General features: G+C 36.9%; 1 protein-coding gene across 1 annotated transcript; it reads right to left on the reverse strand.

Annotated features, from left to right (window-relative positions):
• Positions 1-16,527: 16,527 nt before the first annotated feature.
• On the reverse strand, positions 16,528-17,553 carry LOC107864666 (pollen-specific leucine-rich repeat extensin-like protein 2). The gene is given in 1 exon segment (NM_001324890.1): positions 16,528-17,553. A coding segment is annotated over 1 exon segment (1,026 nt).
• Between the last annotated feature and the right edge of the window lie 2,924 nt (positions 17,554-20,477).

Consider the following 20,477-nt stretch of genomic DNA (forward strand, 5'->3'; position numbering starts at 1 on the left):
TAATATTTATAATAGCTTAAAAAAGGCTAATTTTGGATTAAAAAAGCTAAAAAAACAAAAAATTGGTATTTGTTACTTCTTTTTTTTTTCAACTTATAATTTATTCCCCATTGACCAAGTAAATGACATTTTTGTCCTTATAATTTTTCCTTATTCCAAAATTGTCCTCTTGTTGCCCTAAAAGACTCATCTTTAATATATAACTATTTTTTTCAAAACAAACAATCAACATTAAAACTCTTAAAAAAAATATTTTAGCACACAAATTAATAGTCATTGATGAAAATATTTTTTTTAATATATATATATATATATATATATATATATTAAAATAAATATTAATTTTAATTTAAATCATTTTAGCAATAAAAATTAATAATAATCAACTCTATATATTATTAACAGCTATAAGGATATTTCAGTCATTTCGATTAAAAAAAATGCTTAAAAGCATTATTTACCAAACATATCAATAACTTTTTTTCAGTTTCAGCACTTTTATCTACACACTTAACTGTTTATTTTTAAAATAAATTCAGCACTTTTAAAGAGCTTTTTTGCAGCCACTTTTTTTCAGCCTATCCAAACGGGCTCTTAGGAGGTTGACGTGGAGGTGACGTTTGATACTCAGATCATTTAAAAGAGAACTAGTTTTAAATATATTAGGTCTATTATCTTGGAAATATAAGGATTGACGAGAATGTCATTTATGAATGGAATCTTGTGCGATAATAGAATGTCTCTTATACTTAAAGGACATATTGTATAAAGTGATTGTTAGAGTAATTGTGTTGTATGAAGCGAAATATTGGTCAGGAACTCGCACATCTAGAGGAAGAAAGTGGGAGAGATGGGGATGTTATGATGGATGTATGGGTTGACTAAGAGAGATAAGATTAGAAATGGAAATATCTGAGATAAGAGGGGAGTGACTTTCGTTGAGGACACGATTTTGAAAGGATAGTTGAGATGGTTCAGACATATGATGAGCAGATACATAGATGCCTCAGGACAAATATTTGAGAAGTTAACTATGGATGGATTCAAGAAATCAAAGAAATATTGTAAAGAGACAATTAGACAGAGTATAACGCAGTGGCAACTTACCGAAGACATAACTTTAGATAGGAAGATATGGTGAATGCGGATTATGGTAGAAGATTAGAGGGATAGAGTACACTCATGCTAGTAGGTAGGAGTATTGTTCTTATAAGTAGTCGTAGTGCTACACTTGTAAGATTTTTGTTCTTAGATTCTTGATAATATATGTTGTTTCGGGTAGATCTCCTATAGTAATATTTTGTGTTAGTTATGCTGTCACTATCTATTTTTATGTTACGTCTTATTGTCTTTTGTACTCCTTTTACATATTTTCTTTTCTGAATTATATTTATCATTAGCCGAAAGTCTAGCATTCATTCTCTACTTCACCTCTAAGTTAGTGGTATACATTACATACACCCTATCCTCTCCAAATTTCACTGTTTGATTGTAAATTTATCAAATTGAAGAATCTCATTATTGTAAACACACACAAAAAAAAGTGTGGGCGATGCAATTTTATTAAATTTAAATTCTTACAAAATTCGGATTATATTAAATTCAAAATATATTAGTCCCAAATAAATATTGTGGATTAATATAATTGGATTAATTATTTAAGTCCAAACATATATGGGTTTAATTAAAGTCCAATTTTTATTGGGCTAGCCCATTGATTGGGGCTACAAATGATGACTCCACTTTAATAAGCCCAAGATATTATCATATTCTAGAGGCCCAAATAAGCGTCACGTGTCAAATGACGTGCCGTGCCAAGCCAAGTGAAGAAGTCAATAGGATCATGTCACATGTCAAAATGATGCAGCAGACCCATGAAATAAAAACCCCTAAAAAGGCGTCACATCACTTAAATCTGATTGGTCAAAGGAAGTCTATATTCACCATGACTCTTCCCTTTCCACAACTATAAATAAGGGTCTCATAATTCAAAAAAAGACCCCCCCAAGAACTCTAACAAGAAGCAAGAGAAAACTCGTGGTTCAAACACCGTAATTTCTCTACAAAGCTCAAGCATTCAAAGCAAGTTCATCAAGATTCAAGATCAAGACCACAATATTCAAGAACAAGCTCAAAAGCCCTTGAATTCAAGCACAAGTCAAGATCAAGACCCTCAAATCAACAAATCAAGTTCAAATTCAAGATCAAGCTTTAAGCCCTTGAATTTGTATTTGAAAAGACGAATCAGAGGATTCATATAGATTGTAACACTCACATATTGAAATCAATAAATTGATTATTGTAGTATATTTTTATTTTCTCGAATTATTTATTTTTCGATCTCGAGAATTTTACTGTCCAATAAATTCTGGCACACCCAGTGGGACAATCTCTACCTCTCATCTCAATTTTTTCAACTGCAAAGTTCAACAACACTGAAATGGCTTCTTAGAAGATCAACTTTCAATTAACTACTTCCAACGCTGCTGAATGAAAGTTCTCTGCTAAAGTAGAAAGTATCATTGGCGTTACTTTCGAAAGCTTAGGAGCTGTTACAAGGAGCAAGGCGGGCTTGCTAGGACAACAAACACATCCAGTGTCGTCCGCACCAACTCCAATTGTTGGATCTTCAATCCCAAAAGGAACGAAGTTCAATAAAAATATTTTGGAAGGAGGAAGCAGTATCGCAGAATCGCTTAAGAAGACTCTAGCTCTACTTAAGCATTTCGATTCCAAATACTCCGGCGCGAAGAGCGATGGTTGTTCAAGCAACTCATCATCTCCGACTACACTGCATAAGTTGAGCATTTCAAAGATTAACTTATATGATAATTCGTGCTACTCTCCAACATCTCCAGTGATTATGTAAGCGATGGTAATCGATGCCTCGTCTATGGAGGAGCAACTTGCGAATTTGACAAAGGCAATTGATGGCCTAACCAAATATGTTCAGAATCAAGATACTCGAATTGATAAGATATTGGATAGGGTGGAAGGTCTGATAGACGGGGAGTCTAGCCATGCACCTGGAAAATCTCCAGAGGTTCATGAGACAGAAAATCTTGTGAAACAAGCACTACCGATTAAAGAGGTGCAAGTTTTTTTTTGAGGGAATGATACCGATTGGGCAATTGAGGGACTTCATTAAAGGGACCCTCAAAGACGAGTATGATGTTGTTGCTAAGTCTTCCCTTGCTTATGCCAAGCCTTACACGGCAAGGATTGATAGCCTCAAAATGTCTGTCGGCTATCAATCCCCCAAATTTCAACAATTTGAGGGCAAAGGAAACCCAAAATAAAATGTCGCACACTCTGTTGAGACATGTAACAATGTTGGAACTTACAGTGACTATCTTGTTAAACAGTTTGTTCGTTCCCTAAAGGGAAATGCGTTTGATTGGTATACGGACCTTGACATCGATAACTGGGAGCAATTGGAACACGAGTTCCTAAATCACTTTTATAGCACAAGGCGTATAGTGAGCATGGTAGAGCTCACAAATACTTGGTAAATAAAGGATGAACCAGTCATTGACTTCATCAATCGATGGAGAAATGCTAGCCTAAACTGCAAAGATAGGCTCAACGAAGCTTCTACAATAGAGATGTGCATCCAAGGAATGCACTGGGAGCTTCTCTACATCTTGCAAGGCATTACGCCTAAATCATTTGAAGAGCTAGCTACCCGTGCTCATGATATGGAGTTGAGCATGTCTTCTGCTGGAAAGGGGGCAGTGCCTATTCATGATCCTCGAAGGGGAAACGATAAGCAGAAACCCAAAAGATGGGGCAAGTTTGTCCCCAAAAATAAAAACAAGGAGTCCGTGAATATTGATGTGTCTCCTGTGAAGGTCACCACAAAGGTAAGTAAGAAGCAAAGTGTGAAGACGACTTCTAGAGCACGTCTGAATCAGGAAACTTTAAAGGAGATGCAAGAAAAAGAATATCCCTTCTTTGATTCTGATGTTGCTAAGATTTTTGATGAACTCCTTGAGCATAAGCTCATTGAACTCCCAGAGACGAAGCATCCCAACGAATCTAGAAAGTCCAATGACCCTAATTATTGCAAATATCATAGGCTCGTAAGTCATCATCTGGAAAAGTGTTTTGTCTTTAAAGATAAAGTCATACAACTGGCAAAAGAGAAGAAGATCTTCTTCGACGATGAGACGACCAGTTCTCATCAAATCTCTATTACTTTTGGATCTCTCAACCCAGTCCAAATATGTGTCGAAGAGCATAATGAGAAAATATTAGAGCCTGACATGTCTTCAATTGACGAAGGCAATGATGAAGGTTGGACTCTGGTGACGAGGCGCAGACGCGGGAGGATGAGTCTGCGAAAGGAGTTGTCTGAGCAGCCAACTAGAAGGAGTATGGTAAAGAAACCAAGGAAACAGAAGTTGGTTGAATTTCCAAAGAAGACGAGGGTGACGGAGCTTCACCACCAAACCTCAGCGTCCGATGACTTTAGAGGAATTCTTACCGAGTTGGTTTCATGTAAATAATGCCCAAGTCAACCTTGAGGCATCTTGTTTTAATACTGCCAAAGAGGGGGCAAAGGGTGAGAATCTACCCATGGAGGTTCCTTCACCTTCCGAAAAGCTTGCTGAAACTCTTGGCGAAGAGGCACATACGTGTGATACAAAAATTACATTCACAAATAACGATCTTCTGCTTGGTGAGGCCCTATATAACTGTCCCTTATACATGGTGGGTTAAATTTTAAGAAAGAAGATCAATAGAATCTTGATAGATAAGGGATCTAGAGTCAACATCCTGCCTATCCGCACGATGAAGGAACTTAGCATCGCTACTAGCGAACTGGATGAAAGCCGTATAATGATCCAAGGCTTTAACCAAGGGGGACAGAGGGCCATGGTATGTATCAAGTTAGGGATTCGTATGGATGATTTTCAATCAAACCCATTGATGCATGTGATCGATGTCAAAACTTCATACAATATATTACTTGGTAGGCCTTGGGTGCACGAGAACAAAATTATCTCGTCCTTTTACTATCAATACTTAAAGTACCTCAAAGGTTGAGTGGAAAGAAAGATATTTGCCGATGACAAGCCATTCACTGAAGCTGAGTCATATTTTGCTGATGAAAAATTCTACTTAAAGAATTATGTTGTGGATGAGAAAAGGGTTGAAGATATCACCAAGACCACGGGTGATGATCTTACATCTAAGAAAGTCATGGTGATTATCGAAAAAGTCTCCAACAAGAAGCCTCTCTCCACTTTAAATAAAGAAAGTGTCGCTTCTACAAAAAAAAGGTAACTCTCATTCTTCGCTACGTACCGAAGGTAAAGAAAGAGAAAGATCACCCATCAGATTCCTAAGATAATGTGCTAAAGAGGCTAACTTTACCTATCAAGAAGATTGATGCAATAAATCTATCCTCAAGGTTTCTTGAAGATTCTGTGGCTCAAAATCAGCCATAAGATATGACACTCCCTATGAAGCGTATGAAAGAAGGTTTTGACCCAAACACATACAAGGTATTTGTAAAAGCTGGATACAATCCTCATGAGCTATCAAGGTTGGGCAAACTTCTATCGGAGGGTACAACTAGGCAGACACGTAAAGACCTAGGATACGCGCAGCCACCTCCAATTCGCATCTTCATAAGAAGGGCAGTCAGTAATTACATCACAGTGAAAGAAGAATCCACTGCTGCTAATAAAAAACCCTCTGTATTTGACTGACTCGGAGGATCAACTGCAAGAACTTCTGTATTTGAAAGGTTGGAACCTATAAATAAGAAGAAAAACAATAAGCGTAAGAAGAGTCGTCAAAGCATGATGATACACTCTTTACTTAAAATACAGAAGAATTTCCAAAATTTGATTCCTTCTAGAATAAAGCAACAGACAGAACTGGTAGTTTCATGCAACGAGGTGCTAAAAGTAAAAATGCATACTATGGTTTATACCAAGCAACACGAAGAAGATGAAGAGAGTGTTGGCTCCTCATATTATGTTATGACCCAGAATGTAAAAGATGTCTCGTCTTAAATAAAGGTTGATGAAGAGATAGAAAATGTCTCTTGGTGTCATCATATATCCATCAATGACGATGATTCTCAAGAGGAGAAATATGCTGGGGATGCTCCATTGCAACTTGAAAAAGTAGTAAAGGCCATAATAGATCCCTTGAAGGAAGTTAATTTTAGAATCGATGAAGACCCAAGACCAACTTACCTGAGTGCATTTCTAGAAGTGGAGGAGGAAATCGCTTATATAAACATACTCAAGGAATATATGGATATCTTCACTTGGAGCTATAAGGAAATGCCTAGCTTAGATCCAAATGTAGTGGTCCATCAGTTGGCGGTCAAGAATAGTGCCCGGCCTGTTAAGCAAGCCCAAAGACGCTTTAGGCCGGAGTTGGTTCCTTTGATTGAAAATGAAGTTAACAAACTCATTGAAGCTGGCTTTATTCGTGAATTCAAATATCCAACATGGATTTCAAGTATTATTCCCGTACGGAAGAAGAATGGCCAAATTCGAGTTTGTGCCAACTTTCTGGATCTCAACCACACCTGCCTTAAGGATGACTTTCCAATCCCCATACCAGAGTTGATGATTGATGCCATCACTGGTTATAAGGCAATGTCTTTCATGGATGGTTCATCCAGCTACAATCAAATCCGCATGGCGCCAAAGGATGAAGAACTCATTGCATTTTGTACGCCCAAAGGTATTTATTGCTACAAGGTGATGCCTTTTGGTTTGAAGAAAGCTGGTGCCACTTATCAAAGGGCTATGCAGAACATCTTTGATGGCCTGCTCCATAAAAATGTTGAGTTCTACGTGGATGATCTAATGATGAAGTCAAGAAAGAGAGACAATCACATAAAAGACCTAAGAATGGTATTTGAATTACTTTGAAGATATCAACTTAGGATGAATCCATTAAAGTATGCCTTTGGAGTTACTTCTGGAAAGTTTCTTGGCTTTATTGTGTGACACCGAGGAATTAAAATTGATCAATACAAGGTTGATGCTATTTTGAAGATGCTCGAGCCTCAAAATATTCATGAGTTAAAAAGCCTTCAAGGAAGGCTAGCATATTTAAGGAGGTTCATCTCAAACCTGGCCGAAAAATATTAACCATTTAGTCGTCTCATGAAGAAGTACACTCCCTTCGAATGGGACCAAGCTTGTAGTAATGCCTTTGAGAGTATCAAATTATACTTAATGAAGCCACCAGTTCTTGCGGCACCCATACCTGGGAAACCATTGATACTCTACATCGCGACACAAGAGAGGTCAGTTGGAGCACTACTGGCTCAATAAAATAGTGAAGGCAAAGAAAAATCTCTTTACTATTTGAGCAAATGATGGCGCCGAATGAGGTAAAGTATTTTCTAATTGAAAAGTTATGTTTGGCATTAGCCTTCTCGATTCAAAAGAAGAAGCACTACTTTCAGGCTTATATTATTCATCTTGTGTCTAGGGCAAATCCCATTAAGTTTGTAATATCGAAACCAGTCCTTAGTGACTGACTTACAAGATGGTACCTTCAATTCCAACAGTTTGAGATTGTGTATGTACCCCAAAAGGCCGTAAAGGAACAAACATTGGCTGATTTTTTGGCAGATCACCCAATACCTGGTAATTAGGAATTGAGTGATGAACTTACTAATGAAGATACAATGATTATTGAAGCTAGACCCTCATGGAAGATGTATTTTGATGGTGCCGCACATCGAGATAGAGCTGGTGCCGGCGTGGTATTCGACACTCCACAAGAAGAGGTCATCCCATACTTTTTTACCCTTACAAATTGTTCCTCTAATAATGTTGTTGAATATCAAGCTTTAAGTTTGGACTTGAGATGGCATTTGACATGAAATAACTGTAATTACTAGTCTTTGGTGACTTCCAATTGGTGATCAAACAACTTTTGGGAAGCTATAAAGTCAGAAAGCCTGAGCTACGACCATATCATGATTATGCACAGAAGTTGATGGGGTGGCTTGGAGAAGTAACCGTCCAACATGCGCCAAAGAGAGAAAATAAGTAAGTTGATGCCCTAGCTGCTTTGGCCTCAACCCTGACTCTTCCAAATCAGACGCAAGTCACTATCCGCCAAGAATGGGTAGTACCGCCAGCAACTGAAGATGAAGAAAATAAAGTTGAATACCTTGTTGCCGTGTCTAAAGCTGAAAAAGAAGATTGACGATAACTTATCATTGATTACTTATATTATAGGATACTTTCAGAGGACCCAAGGAGAAGGACAAACATTCGTGGTCGTGTACCTCGTTTCCTTTACTATAAGGACACATTGTACAGAAGATCATTTGAAGGAGTACTCTTATGGTGTCTGGGAGAGAAAGAAACAATTCAAGCTTTGTAAGAAGTACACTCGGGAGTGTGTGGATCACATCAATCTGGATCGAAGCTTCATTTTCACATTAAAACGATGGGATACTATTGGCCAACAATGGTGAAAGATTGCTTGGACTATGCTAGAAGATGCAAAGCTTGTCAAGTCCATGCAAATTTCATTCATCAACCTCCTAAAGTACTATACCCAACTATAGCATCTTGGCCATTCAATGCTTGGGGAATGGATGTTGTTGGTCCACTACCAAAATCTTCTGGTGGACACTTATACATCTTGGCTGCGACAAATTACTTCTCAAAGTGGGCTGAAGCTGTTGCTCTTAAGGAAGTAAAGAAAGAAAATATTGCAAACTTCATCCAAGTGAATATCGTCTATCGCTTTAGAATCCCTCAATATATAATAACTGAAAATGGTAAGCCATTTGATAACAAACTGATGAATAAGATTTGTGATCTCTTTGGCTTCAAGCAGCGCAGGTATTCTATGTACCATGCTGCCACCAACGGTCTTGCTGAAGCCTTCAATAAGACTTTATGCAACTTGTTGAAGAAAGTCGTCTCCAAATCCAAATGAAACTGCATGAACGAATGGAAGAAGCTTTATGGGCGTATAGGAAAACTTACCGTATGCCGACGCAAGAAACCCCATACTCACTTACTTTTGGAGTCGAAGCAGTCCTGATACTTGAGCGTCAAATACCTTCTTTGAGACTGGCTATTCAAGAAGGGCTCGCTGATGAAGAAAATACTAAGTTGCGTCTTGCGGAGTTAGAAGCTCTTGATGAGAAGAGGATGGAGGCTCAACAAAATCTTGAATGTTATCAAGCCCAATTATCTCGTTCTTTAAACAGAAGGGTTCGCTTGAGGTGCTTCTAAGTTGGAGATCAAGTTTTTGCAGTAAGAAGACCCATTATCACTTCTCATAAATATGGGGGTAAATTCACCCTAAAGTGGGATGGACCATATGTCGTACAAGAGGCATATTCAAACGGTGCTTACAAGCTTGTCGATGTGGATGACGTGAGGGTTGGCCCCATCAACACCAAGTTCTTGAAGAAGTACTATCCTTGAAGGAAGATGACACTCCTTAAGGCATGAGTATAAACTGCATGGACACTCCTTAAGGCACGAGTATAAACTGCATGTACACTCCTTAAGGCACGAGTATAAACTGCATGTACACTCCTTAAGGCACGAGTATAAACTGCATGTCCATTCCTGGCCCGCAAGAGTATAAACTGCATATGGCTAAAAAAAATGAAAGTCCTCTAGGTTTAAAACCTCAAAAGAGACGACCTAGGCAAAAGTTAGGACACAAAAAAAAGAAATAAAAGACACTTACCCAGAACTACGTTGTGACTTGATCCTCTTTACTGAGGTACGTAGGTGTTTGGAATTTTATTCTGAGTTTAGTTGCATGAGTGTCCAAAAAAAAAAATGTTCCTGCAGTATCTACCACATGGATACCAAGTATGAAACTATTCTAATTAAACTTTGGACTTACTCTAAATATTTGTGACTCAATGGGGGCAACCCATCGAAAAGACATAGAGTTCCTTCAATGGGATTTGGAATGCCAAAGTTCTCCAAGCCTACAACTAGAAGGATCTCAAAATTTACATGCCTTAAGGTGGAAAAGATTTGTTAGTTTTCACCTTAAACGGGCCTCTAACGAGTTTATCCTTAAAGGATATTAAAATTTTCATGCCTTAAGGTGGACAAGATTTGTCCCTTTGCACCTTAAACTGGCCTTTTGCGGGTTTATCCTTAAAAGGATCTCACAAGTTCCATGCCTTTAGACAAAATTTGTCCCTTTGCACCTTAAGCTGGCCTCTCGCGGCTTTATCCTTAAAAGGATCTCAAAATTTTCATCCTTAAGGTGGACAAAATTTGTCCCTTTGCACCTTAAGCTGATCTCTTACGTGTTTATCCTTAAAAGGATATAAAAATTTCCATGCCTTAAGGTGGACAAGATTTGTCCGTTTACACCTTAAGCTGGCCTCTCACGGGTTTATCCTTAAAAGGATCTCAAAAGTCAAAAGTTTCATGCCTTAAGGTGGACAAAATTTGTTCCTTTGCACCTTAAGCTGCCTCTCACGGGTTTATCCTTAAAAGGATCTCAAAATTTTCATGTCTTAAGATGGACAAAATTTGTCTCTTTGCACCTTAAGCTGGCCTCTTACGTGTTTATCCTTAAAAGGATATAAAAAATTTTCATGCCTTAAGGTGGATAAGATTTGTCTGTTTACACCTTAAGCTGGCCTCTCACGAATTTATCCTTAAAAGGATCTCAAAATTTTCATGCCTTAAGATGGACAAAATTTTTCCCTTTGCACCTTAAGCTGGCCTCTTACGTGTTTATCCTTAAAAAGATATAAAAATTTTCATGTCTTAAGGTGGACAAAATTTGTCCCTTTGCACCTTAAGCTGGCATTCTGATGGATTTGTTATGTAAAGGGACCGTCTTGAAGTTAAATTGGTCGGTCTTAGAGTGTACGGAGGCGAAGTTAAACTCTCGCACCCTAAGCCGATTGTTGCAAAGTCAGCATCTTGAAGTCAAATTGGTCGGTCTTAGAGTGTACGGAGGCGAAGTTAAACTCTCCCACCCTAAGCCGATTGTTGCAAAGCCAGCATCTTGAAGTCAAATTGGTCGGTTTTAGAGTGTACCGAGACGAAGTTAAACTCTCGCACCCTAAGTCGATTGTTGCAAAGTCAGCATCTTGAAATCAAATTGGTCGGTTTTAGAGTGTACGGAGGCGAAGTTAAACTCTCGCACCCTAAGTCGATTGTTGCATAGTCACCATCTTGAAGCCAAATTGGTCGGCCTTAAGGTGTATGGAGGCGAAGTTAAACTCTCGCACCTTAAGCCGATTGTTGCATTTTTTTTCAACCCTACAAAAAAAAAAAGGAAACAAGAAAGAAAGTAAAAACATAAATAGAAAGGATGTTACCTGTCAGAGCGTTGCGATTTTGAAAATTGTATATCACCAACTTGGATTGAGACAAGATTCCTTGATGAGAATAAAGCCCTCAAAATATAATTTGAAGCAATCAAAACTCCCTTTGATGCTGATGGTCCCACATCAAGATATAAGTTATTTGGTGAGGCGATGCAAATCTGGAATCCTCTGTCGGACAGCATATAAGATCACCTTCAAAAAATCATCCTGAACAATTCAAGAAGTTTTAAAATCCAAATTTTGGATATGTTATACATGCATGTTTTCGCATCTATAGAATCAAGCGGTTCATAATTTTGATACTCTCACATTGAGATATAATTTTTTTGGTGATGTCGTGTAAATTTGAAATTGTTGATGCATTAAACTCAATGTTGATTTCGGGATAACACCTGAAAATATCTCGATTGTATTAAATTATAAATTTTGGATGTGTTATAGATCTTTGTGTCTAGTTTCACAAAAATCAAGCGGCTTGTGATTTCATCTTTCCTACTTCAAGATATGAAAGTTTTAGTAAAGACGTGTAGATCTAAAATTTTCAGCATGATAAAATTCAGGGCTAGCTTCAAAAAGATTATCAAGAATTATATTGAAGAAATTTGAAACTGAATTTCGGATATGTTATAAATCTCGAAGTCTAGTTTCTGTAATATCAAACGGTTCATGATTCCGATATTCCTACAATTAGATATGAATTTTCTACCACTAACATGTTGTGCTGAAAAAAAGTGACGAAAATAAGAGAAAAGTAGAGGAAAAGAAATTACCTTGATGGCTTGAAAACCCCAAAATTGATATTGAAAAGGTGGGGAAACTACCTCCTTTTATAGAGTTATAGCATGGATGTTTCCATCTCCACTATAAATTCTGATTGGAATAACTTTCATATCCAAATTCAAATCGGAGATTGTTTCCTTCTCCAATATAAATTCAGATTGGAATAACTTTCATCTCCAAATTCAAATGGGAGATTATTTTCTTCTCACATACAAATTCAAATTGGAGGTTGATTTTCTTCTCTCATACAAAAAATTAGAGATTGTTTCCTTCTCCCAAACAAATTCAAATTGAAGGTTATTTCCTTCTCCAATCTAAGTTCAAATTGGAAGAGTTTTATTCCTGATTAAGTAACGCGATGAAAAAGTCTTCCCAAATCTGTTTGAAATTGGATAGCATGCCTCACCAATGGTTCTTAAGTGTAGAGATTCATGGGGGGAAAAAATGAGAGAGTTTTGAGAGGTGATATCAATATGATTCGGCTTTAAATTTTTGAATGAGGTATTCATATGTATGAAAATTGTTGAAGCACGAAGGAAACGTGCTTAAATAATCATACTTTAAGGCTAGTCTCCAAAATATTAAATGTCTCAACAAGTCTTGAAGTAGAGGACATTTGTGGGCGATGCAATTTTATTAAATTTAAATCCGTACAAAATTCAAATTATATTAAATTCAAAATATATTAGTCCCAAATAAATATTATGGATTAATATAATTTGATTAATTATTTAAGTCCAAATATATATGGGTTTAATTAAAGTCCAATTTTTATTGGGCTAGCCCATTGATTTGGTCTACAAATGATGAGTCCACTTTAATAAGCCCAAGATATTGTTATATTTAGAGGCCCAAATAAATGTCACGTGTCAAATGACGTGGCATGCCAAGTCAAGTGAAGGAGCCAATAAGATCATGCCACATGTCAAAATGATACAACAAGCCCATGAAATAAAAGTCCATAAAAAGGCACCATATCACTTAAATCTTATTGGTCAAAGAAAGTCCATATTCACCATGACTCTTCCCTTTCCATAACTATTGGTCTCATAATTTAGAAAAAACCCCCCCAAGAACTCTAACAAGAAGCAAGAGAAAGCTCGTGGATCAAACACCACAATTTCTCTACAAAGCTCAAGCATTCAAAGCAAGTTCATCAAGATTCAATATTCAAGACCGCAATATTCAAGAACAAGCTCAAAAACCCTTAAATTCAAGCACAACTCAAGATCAAGACCCTCAAATCAACAAATCAAGTTCAAATTCAAGATCAAGCTTTAAGCTCTTGAATTTATATTTGAAAAGGTGAATCAGAGGATTCATAGAGATTGTAACACTCACATATTAAAATCAATAAATTGATTGTTACAATATATTTTTCTTGTTTCAAATTATTTATTTTTCGACCTCAAGAATTTTGTTGTCCAACAAAAAGTATAGTAAAATATTGTAGTAATAATAGGAGAGAGTAGGTACATATATGACTCATGGGATCAAACTATTTACAACCAAATGCTTCATTGTATAAAAGTAGCTCATATGAGTCGTATATGTACGTACTTCCTAAATAATTACATAAAATATTGCTCATATGAGTCGTATATGTACGTACTTCCTAAATAATTACATAAAATATTCTTTTTCATTCTAGCTTTAGTTATTTATCTCTCTTCTAATTGTTTGCCTTTTTATTTATCTACTTTTTTCTTTATGCTTCTTTGATCATTTATTTTTTTCATAAAATTATTTTATTCTTTATTTTTACACCGTTATTTAATTCAGCACTCATTTTTTGTTTTATATACTCCCTTTCTTTTTTCTCATTTATTTCTGTATTCATTTTTTTCTCTAATTCTTTTTTTATTATTTTCTTTATTTCCTGCTTTAATTTTTCTTTCTTTTTTGGTTTATGGATTCCTTTCATTTTTGCGTTTTTATTTTTTCTCTTTGGTTTTCAATTTTTTTTATTCCCTTTTTGTTCTTTTTTTCATTTGTTTCTTTTCGTTCTTTATTTTTTTCTCTGCTTCTTTTTTTTTCGGCTTTTGTTTTTCTCTTTTTTTCTTTATTGATTTCTTTTATTTTTGTATTTTTTAATTTCCTTATTTTTTTTCCTTTTATTTTTTGATTTATTTCTTTATTCTTTATTTTTTTTTCTCCTTTCTCATTTATGTTTTTCTCAAATCATAATATTCTTTTTTTCTCACCACAAGCTAATTTCATATTTTTTGTCATTTTTATTTTTTATTTTCTTTATTTTATTTGATTTTTTTTTATATATATATATATATATATATTTTATTTACTTTAGTCTGTAATGATACCATCACAATATATTTATATATTATCATTAATGAACTTTTTTATAACGATAATGACATAGATAAGCCAAAATTTTATAGACAATTGCATATGAATCAAATTTATAATGAATGACATAAATAAACTATTTGTAATAGTTCGACAACATATTTAAGTCTTTTTCCTTTTATTTATTAGATTATTAGATTGACGTCTAGCCCATAGTTTATTTTGGATAAGATGTTGAATTAATTTATAAATAAGTAAATAAAAAAATAAATAGGAGAGATTAGTGTGGAAGTTTTAAAAATGTAGCTTCACAAAGGTTGTCCCCAAACTGATACTTTTGCCAAGAGAAGATTAAATTAGCTTGCAAGTCTAACTATTAATAATCTGTTTGGTCAATTTTTTTAAGAAATTAAGAGTAGATATTTTTCAAAAGAAGTGTTTAATTGGAAGCTTGAGATGTTTGATCAAATTTTTGAAAAAAGTAAGCGTGTTTTTAATTTACAATAGAAACGATTTTTCATAAGCTAAACAGAAAATTACTTCTCTCACAGAAGCTCTCCTGAAACTCGAGGAATTCTTTGAAAGAGGGAATATCCATTAAGAGGGAATTCTTTGAAAATTGACAAGATTTATATACAAAATACATCACCAAAGAGTAACATAATAACATAACACACGATCACCCACATTTTTTATGTTGTAAGAAACATCAGCAGGATTAATGTCCATCAATATTCAACACTATAATTGCTGTAATCATCCCCGGATGCAATGTTGTTTTCAACTGTCTCTGCAATCTTTGCTTCCTCGTACTTCAATCCTTCCCCTACTGGAAAGAGCCTATTCATGTACAGTTTATTCTACAAAGTGAGACTTTCTCCACCGAGTAGCAGGCAAGGCAAGAAAGACCGCTAACACCCTTGCAAAGCTGGCTGAGTGGTTTAAAGCGTAGCATTAGAATTGCTATGTAGGTCCTTTGTTTATCAAGGGTTCGAATCCCCCTCTTTCAGCACTTTCACCTAATTCACTAATATTAATGACCGGGAATGCATCAAATAGCAACGGGTCAAAGGGGGAAAAGTGTCCAGCAAGCAATGCAGGAGGATCATGAAGAGAGTATTTTTCATCAAGCACTGTGAGATACAATACAACACAATGCAATACCATACATTACGAAATAACATGTACTAACCATCCAAACAGAGTGTTAGAACTGCATGTGCAATACCAGTGAGTCCCTTCATAGAAGGAAAAATCTAAAACAGCTGAATTAACATAATTGGTATCATTAAGAGGAGGAATTCATTAAAAATGAACAAGCTTTACATACAAATACACCACAAAACAGTAAAATAACACAAGATTGCCCATACGTTGTAAGGAACATCAGCAGGATAATGTTCAACATCAATTATTGTAAGGAACATCAGCAGGATAATGTTCAACATCAACACTGTAATTGCTGTAATCATCCTGGATGCAATGTTGTTTTCAACTCTCTCTGCAGTCTTTGCTTCCTCCTACTTCAATCCTTCCCCTATTGGAAGGAGACTATTCATGTAGTTTATCCTACAAAGTGATGAATAACAGCAACTCTCTCTTCCGAGTAGCAGGCAAGGCAATAAAGGCCGCTAGCTAACCCCCTTGCAAAGAGGGCTAAGTGGTTTAAAGCCTAACATTAGAATTGTTATGTAGGGCCCTTGTTTATCAAGGGTTCGAATCCCTCTCTTTCCACACTTTCACCTAATTCACTAATATTAATGACCAAAATGTATCTAATAGCAATTAAAAAAGGGGAAAAAGCGCGGCAGCAAGCAATGCAGTCGGAGAATTTACGATACAATATAACACAATGCAATACCATACATTACGAAATATATTTAGTAACCATCCCAACAGAGTGCTAGTAGAATTACATTTGCAATACCAGTAGAGCCCTTCGCAGAAGAAACTCTAAAGCAGCTGAATTAACATAATTCATATCCATTAAGAGGAGTAATTCTTCGAAATGAACAAGCTTTATATATACAAAATACACCACCAAACAGTAAAACAACACAAGATTACCCATATTATGTCGTAAGAAGCCTCAGCAGGTTAATGATTATTCAACATCAATATTCAACGCTGTAATTGCTGTAATCATCTCTAGCTGCCATGTTGTTTTCAACCCTCTCAGCAATCTTCCCTTCCTCATATTTCAATCCTTCTGCTAACGTCAATCCTCCGAGCGCACCAGCAGCTGCTCCAACTGCCAACCCTGTGCCGACTCCCATCTTCCCACTACGATTCTGATCATGAGGAGGAGGAGCATAATCAACAGGGGCACTTGACCTCGAACCCAACCCACCGCCATAGCTAGCTTGTCGCTCACTACGCTGAGGATCATAAGGTGGAGGAGCATAATCAACAGGGGCACTTGGCCTCGACCCCAAACCGCCATAGCTAGATTGCCGATCAACAAATGGTCGCGGTGGAGGAGGAGGAGGCTGAGCGTAATACCCAGGGTAGTAACTCGAACTCAAATACGGATCAGAGTATCCTCCTCCGTAAGGATATGAATGAGCCGAATGAGACGGCGGAGTCGGCGGTGGTGGAGAAGCAGGAGGATACGTTCTATACGAAGGCGGTGGCTGTTGCTGCTGCTGCGGAGGGGCAGTAGAGTAATAATAACCCGAAGGAGGGACAATTTGATAATCGTGAATTCTAGATACTTCACGAACACCAAGCTTGAGTTTAATCTTACCATGAGGACGACCAGAAGGTCTACGTAGTTCGAAACTTCTGACCTTTCCAAAATCATCGATATTAACAAGTTCCTTCAACGGAACCCTAAGTGTACCGACTAAAGGTTTAGGAGTATCCGAGGGTTTAGAATGAAAGATCTCGAGTGTAAGAACAGTATCTTGAGGAGATTGTGGAAGATGGAGGATGAACCGTTCGTTCCAAACGGGTCGGGTATTGCCGGAATCATCGGATTGTGTGGCCCGACGTTGATCCGGGTCGACCCAGAAAATGACATAGGGCCTGAGATCGCCGTTATGCCAATTGACATTTTTGAGGTGCTTGGCGGAGACGATGGTGATTTCTAGATCGGAGGTTTTTGGTGGAGGACGAGAGGAAGGAGGAGGAGTTGCCATTTTGGGAATTTAGGGGAAATGAAGATACGTGCGCCGCGTATGGAGAGTGCGAGGGGACGAGGGTGGAGGGTGGAGGGGGAGGGGGGGTGTTTATATAAGTGGAATAAACGTGGATTTGGTGAGCTAGGAAATATAAATATTTTTTGTAAAACTTAGCCAAAATATCATAACGCCAAATAAAATGTAGTCGGTTAATACTTGCCTTTTATCTCTACATTTTCGTCACCGAGCAGAATTTTCTGAGATTTTTGTACTACTAAATTCGTTGATTACTTTGGTCTAGATATGGAAATACGTATTGAGGGGATGTGTCCTTCGGGATTGCTCACTGGTTTAAAGGGTGGTAGCCCACCACAGCTATCTGGGATCGATTCCCCCCTCAATGTCTTTGAGCCATGAGCGCCTGTCGCATGGGATTTATCTAGTGCGATTTACATCTCCTATGTGGTTTGCAGGCTATTGCACAGTAAGACGTTTACCCAGTGCGCACCATTGGTAGAGACTGCAGATTTTCCTGGGGTTCCAAAAAAAAAAATTTGTTGATTACTTTGATCCAGATATGGAAATACGTATTGAGGGGATGTGATGGAGTAAAGTGTTGACCAGTGAAGAATTCTTATATTCAGAGTATAAAGGTGATGGAGTAAAGTGTTGACCAGTGAAGAATTCTTATATTCAGAGTATAAAGGTGATGGAGATGAGGATGTTATGATGGATGTGTGAGTTTTCTAGGAGAGATAGAATTAAAAATGAGGATATCCGAGGTGTAGAAGTGATTACGAATGCCCCAATGAGGTAGTGATTGAGATGCTGGCTATTGATGGATTCAGGAAAAGAAGAGGTAGATCGAAGAAATAGTTGCAGCTTACCAAGGGCATGAGTTTAGATAGGAAGGTGTGGCGAACGCGTATTTTGGAGGTCAAAGTGCATCCATGCTAGTAGGTATGAGTGTTGTCTTTATTAGTACTAGTGCTATGCTTGTAGTTTCTTGTTCTTGAATTCTTATTGATATATGTTGTTTCGGGTAGATCGCTTGTAGCATTCTTTTGTGGTAGTATTGTATAAATACTATATGTTGTTGTGTTACTCAATGTCTTTTGTACCTCTATTACATCTTTTTCTAGATTATACTTTATCTTAAGTCTATGCTCTACTGCAGACCACCTCTGCTCATAGTAACATTGACTGTGTACACTTTTAACTTTCCCACACCCCACTGTGTGAATATACATTGAGTATGTTGTTGTTTTAACTTACTCCTTTCAGCAAGAAAGGCTCAGGACATCATGGGCAACTTACTATCGTGGAACTGATGCCATCGTCAGAGTAATTGACAACATTGATAGAGCCTGGATTTCCATTATTAAGGATGAGCTCTTCAGGCTGCTTGCTCCTATATGAGGATTCACAGAATGCTGTTGTACTAGTATTTACAAACAAACAAGATGTTAGAGATACCAGGACCCTTGCAGAATAATAGATGCACTTTCACTTCATACCATCAAGAACCATAATTGGCACATTCAAGCCCGTTGTGCTCTCAATGGTGACAGTTTATATGATGGTTTAGGTGGATTTCACAACGCGTTACTGCAAAAGCACCAAGCTAGAACTTGTTGGATAAAAGAACATGTTTTTCATTCTTTACTTTTTGTGCTTCTCAAGAGATTTATGACACATTTTTTGTAATAATAAATGCCCTACAACATAGTTCATTTGATACTAAATCATCATGAATTTCCTATTCCACAAGTGGATTCGATACGAATAGAAATTGTCAAAAACACAAATGATTTTTGTGTCTCCTACACAACCTGATCTTTCTAATAGCTGCATAATACTGCTAGAAATAGACTATAGTTTTTTAAAGACAATATATAAACTGACACTCAAACTTGGCCTTAATTGACAAATAAATGCTCCAACTTTAGAGTGCACATCTAGACACTTCAACTTGGTCTCAACTGACAACTTAACACACCAATTCGTCACCACTGTGTCTCATGGACACCTGACTGATAGGTTTCTTTAATATCGAGTAAAGATTTTAAAGTAAGATCGCCTAAAGAGCAAGAATTAGTAGAATTGCCCTTGAACAACTTTCCCAAGAGTTACAAGAAACCTAGATTTTGAGAAGAAGAGAGAAAAGAGTAGTTTACTGATATTTTTTAATCCACAAAAACTGCCATCAATTAAGAATGCAACTGTTGCTTTATACAGGGGAATTTCCAGAAGTTAGTTATAACTAACTTTCCCCTAATAACTCTAATAACTTTAACTAACTCCCTATGTCACGTGCTAGTCATGTGACTGTTTAATTCCTAATTACGATTGATTAAATTGGAAAGAAAATTACAAAAATCACTAGAGTTGTAACAATACTCCCCCTATCACATCATCCTTGTCCTCAAGGATGGAAATCTGGAAACTGCTGGCCAATAATGTGGTAATCCTCCCAAGTACTATTCTCCGTAGGGGCATTGAACCATTTGATAAGCCATTGTGAAACAGCTCGACCTCTCCTTTGCACCATCCTCGTATCTATAACAGCTTCAGGTACTAGCAAAACAGGTCCTGAGCTAGAGTGCACTATAGGTAAAGTAGCAGAAACTGGATGGGATCCTATCTTCAATTTCAGTTGTGATATGTGGAAAGTAAGGTGGATTTTAGCATCCGCAGGCAAATCCAGTGTATAAGCAACCTTCCCCACCTTACCAGCAATTTGGAAAGGTCCAAAAAACCTAGCTGAGAGTTTTTGAAAAGAGTGAGACTTGAGTGACACTTGTCTATAAGGCTGCAACTTAACGTACACCCAATCACCAATGTTGTAGCACCTTTCAGTTCTTCCTTTATCAGCCTGTACCTTCATTTTACTTTGAGCTTTAGTTAAGAAAGCCTTGATAGACCTCAAAGTGGCCTCTCTA

The sequence above is a fragment of the Capsicum annuum genome, chromosome 3 (assembly GCF_002878395.1).
Source record: "Capsicum annuum cultivar UCD-10X-F1 chromosome 3, UCD10Xv1.1, whole genome shotgun sequence".
Taxonomy (NCBI): domain Eukaryota; kingdom Viridiplantae; phylum Streptophyta; class Magnoliopsida; order Solanales; family Solanaceae; genus Capsicum; species Capsicum annuum.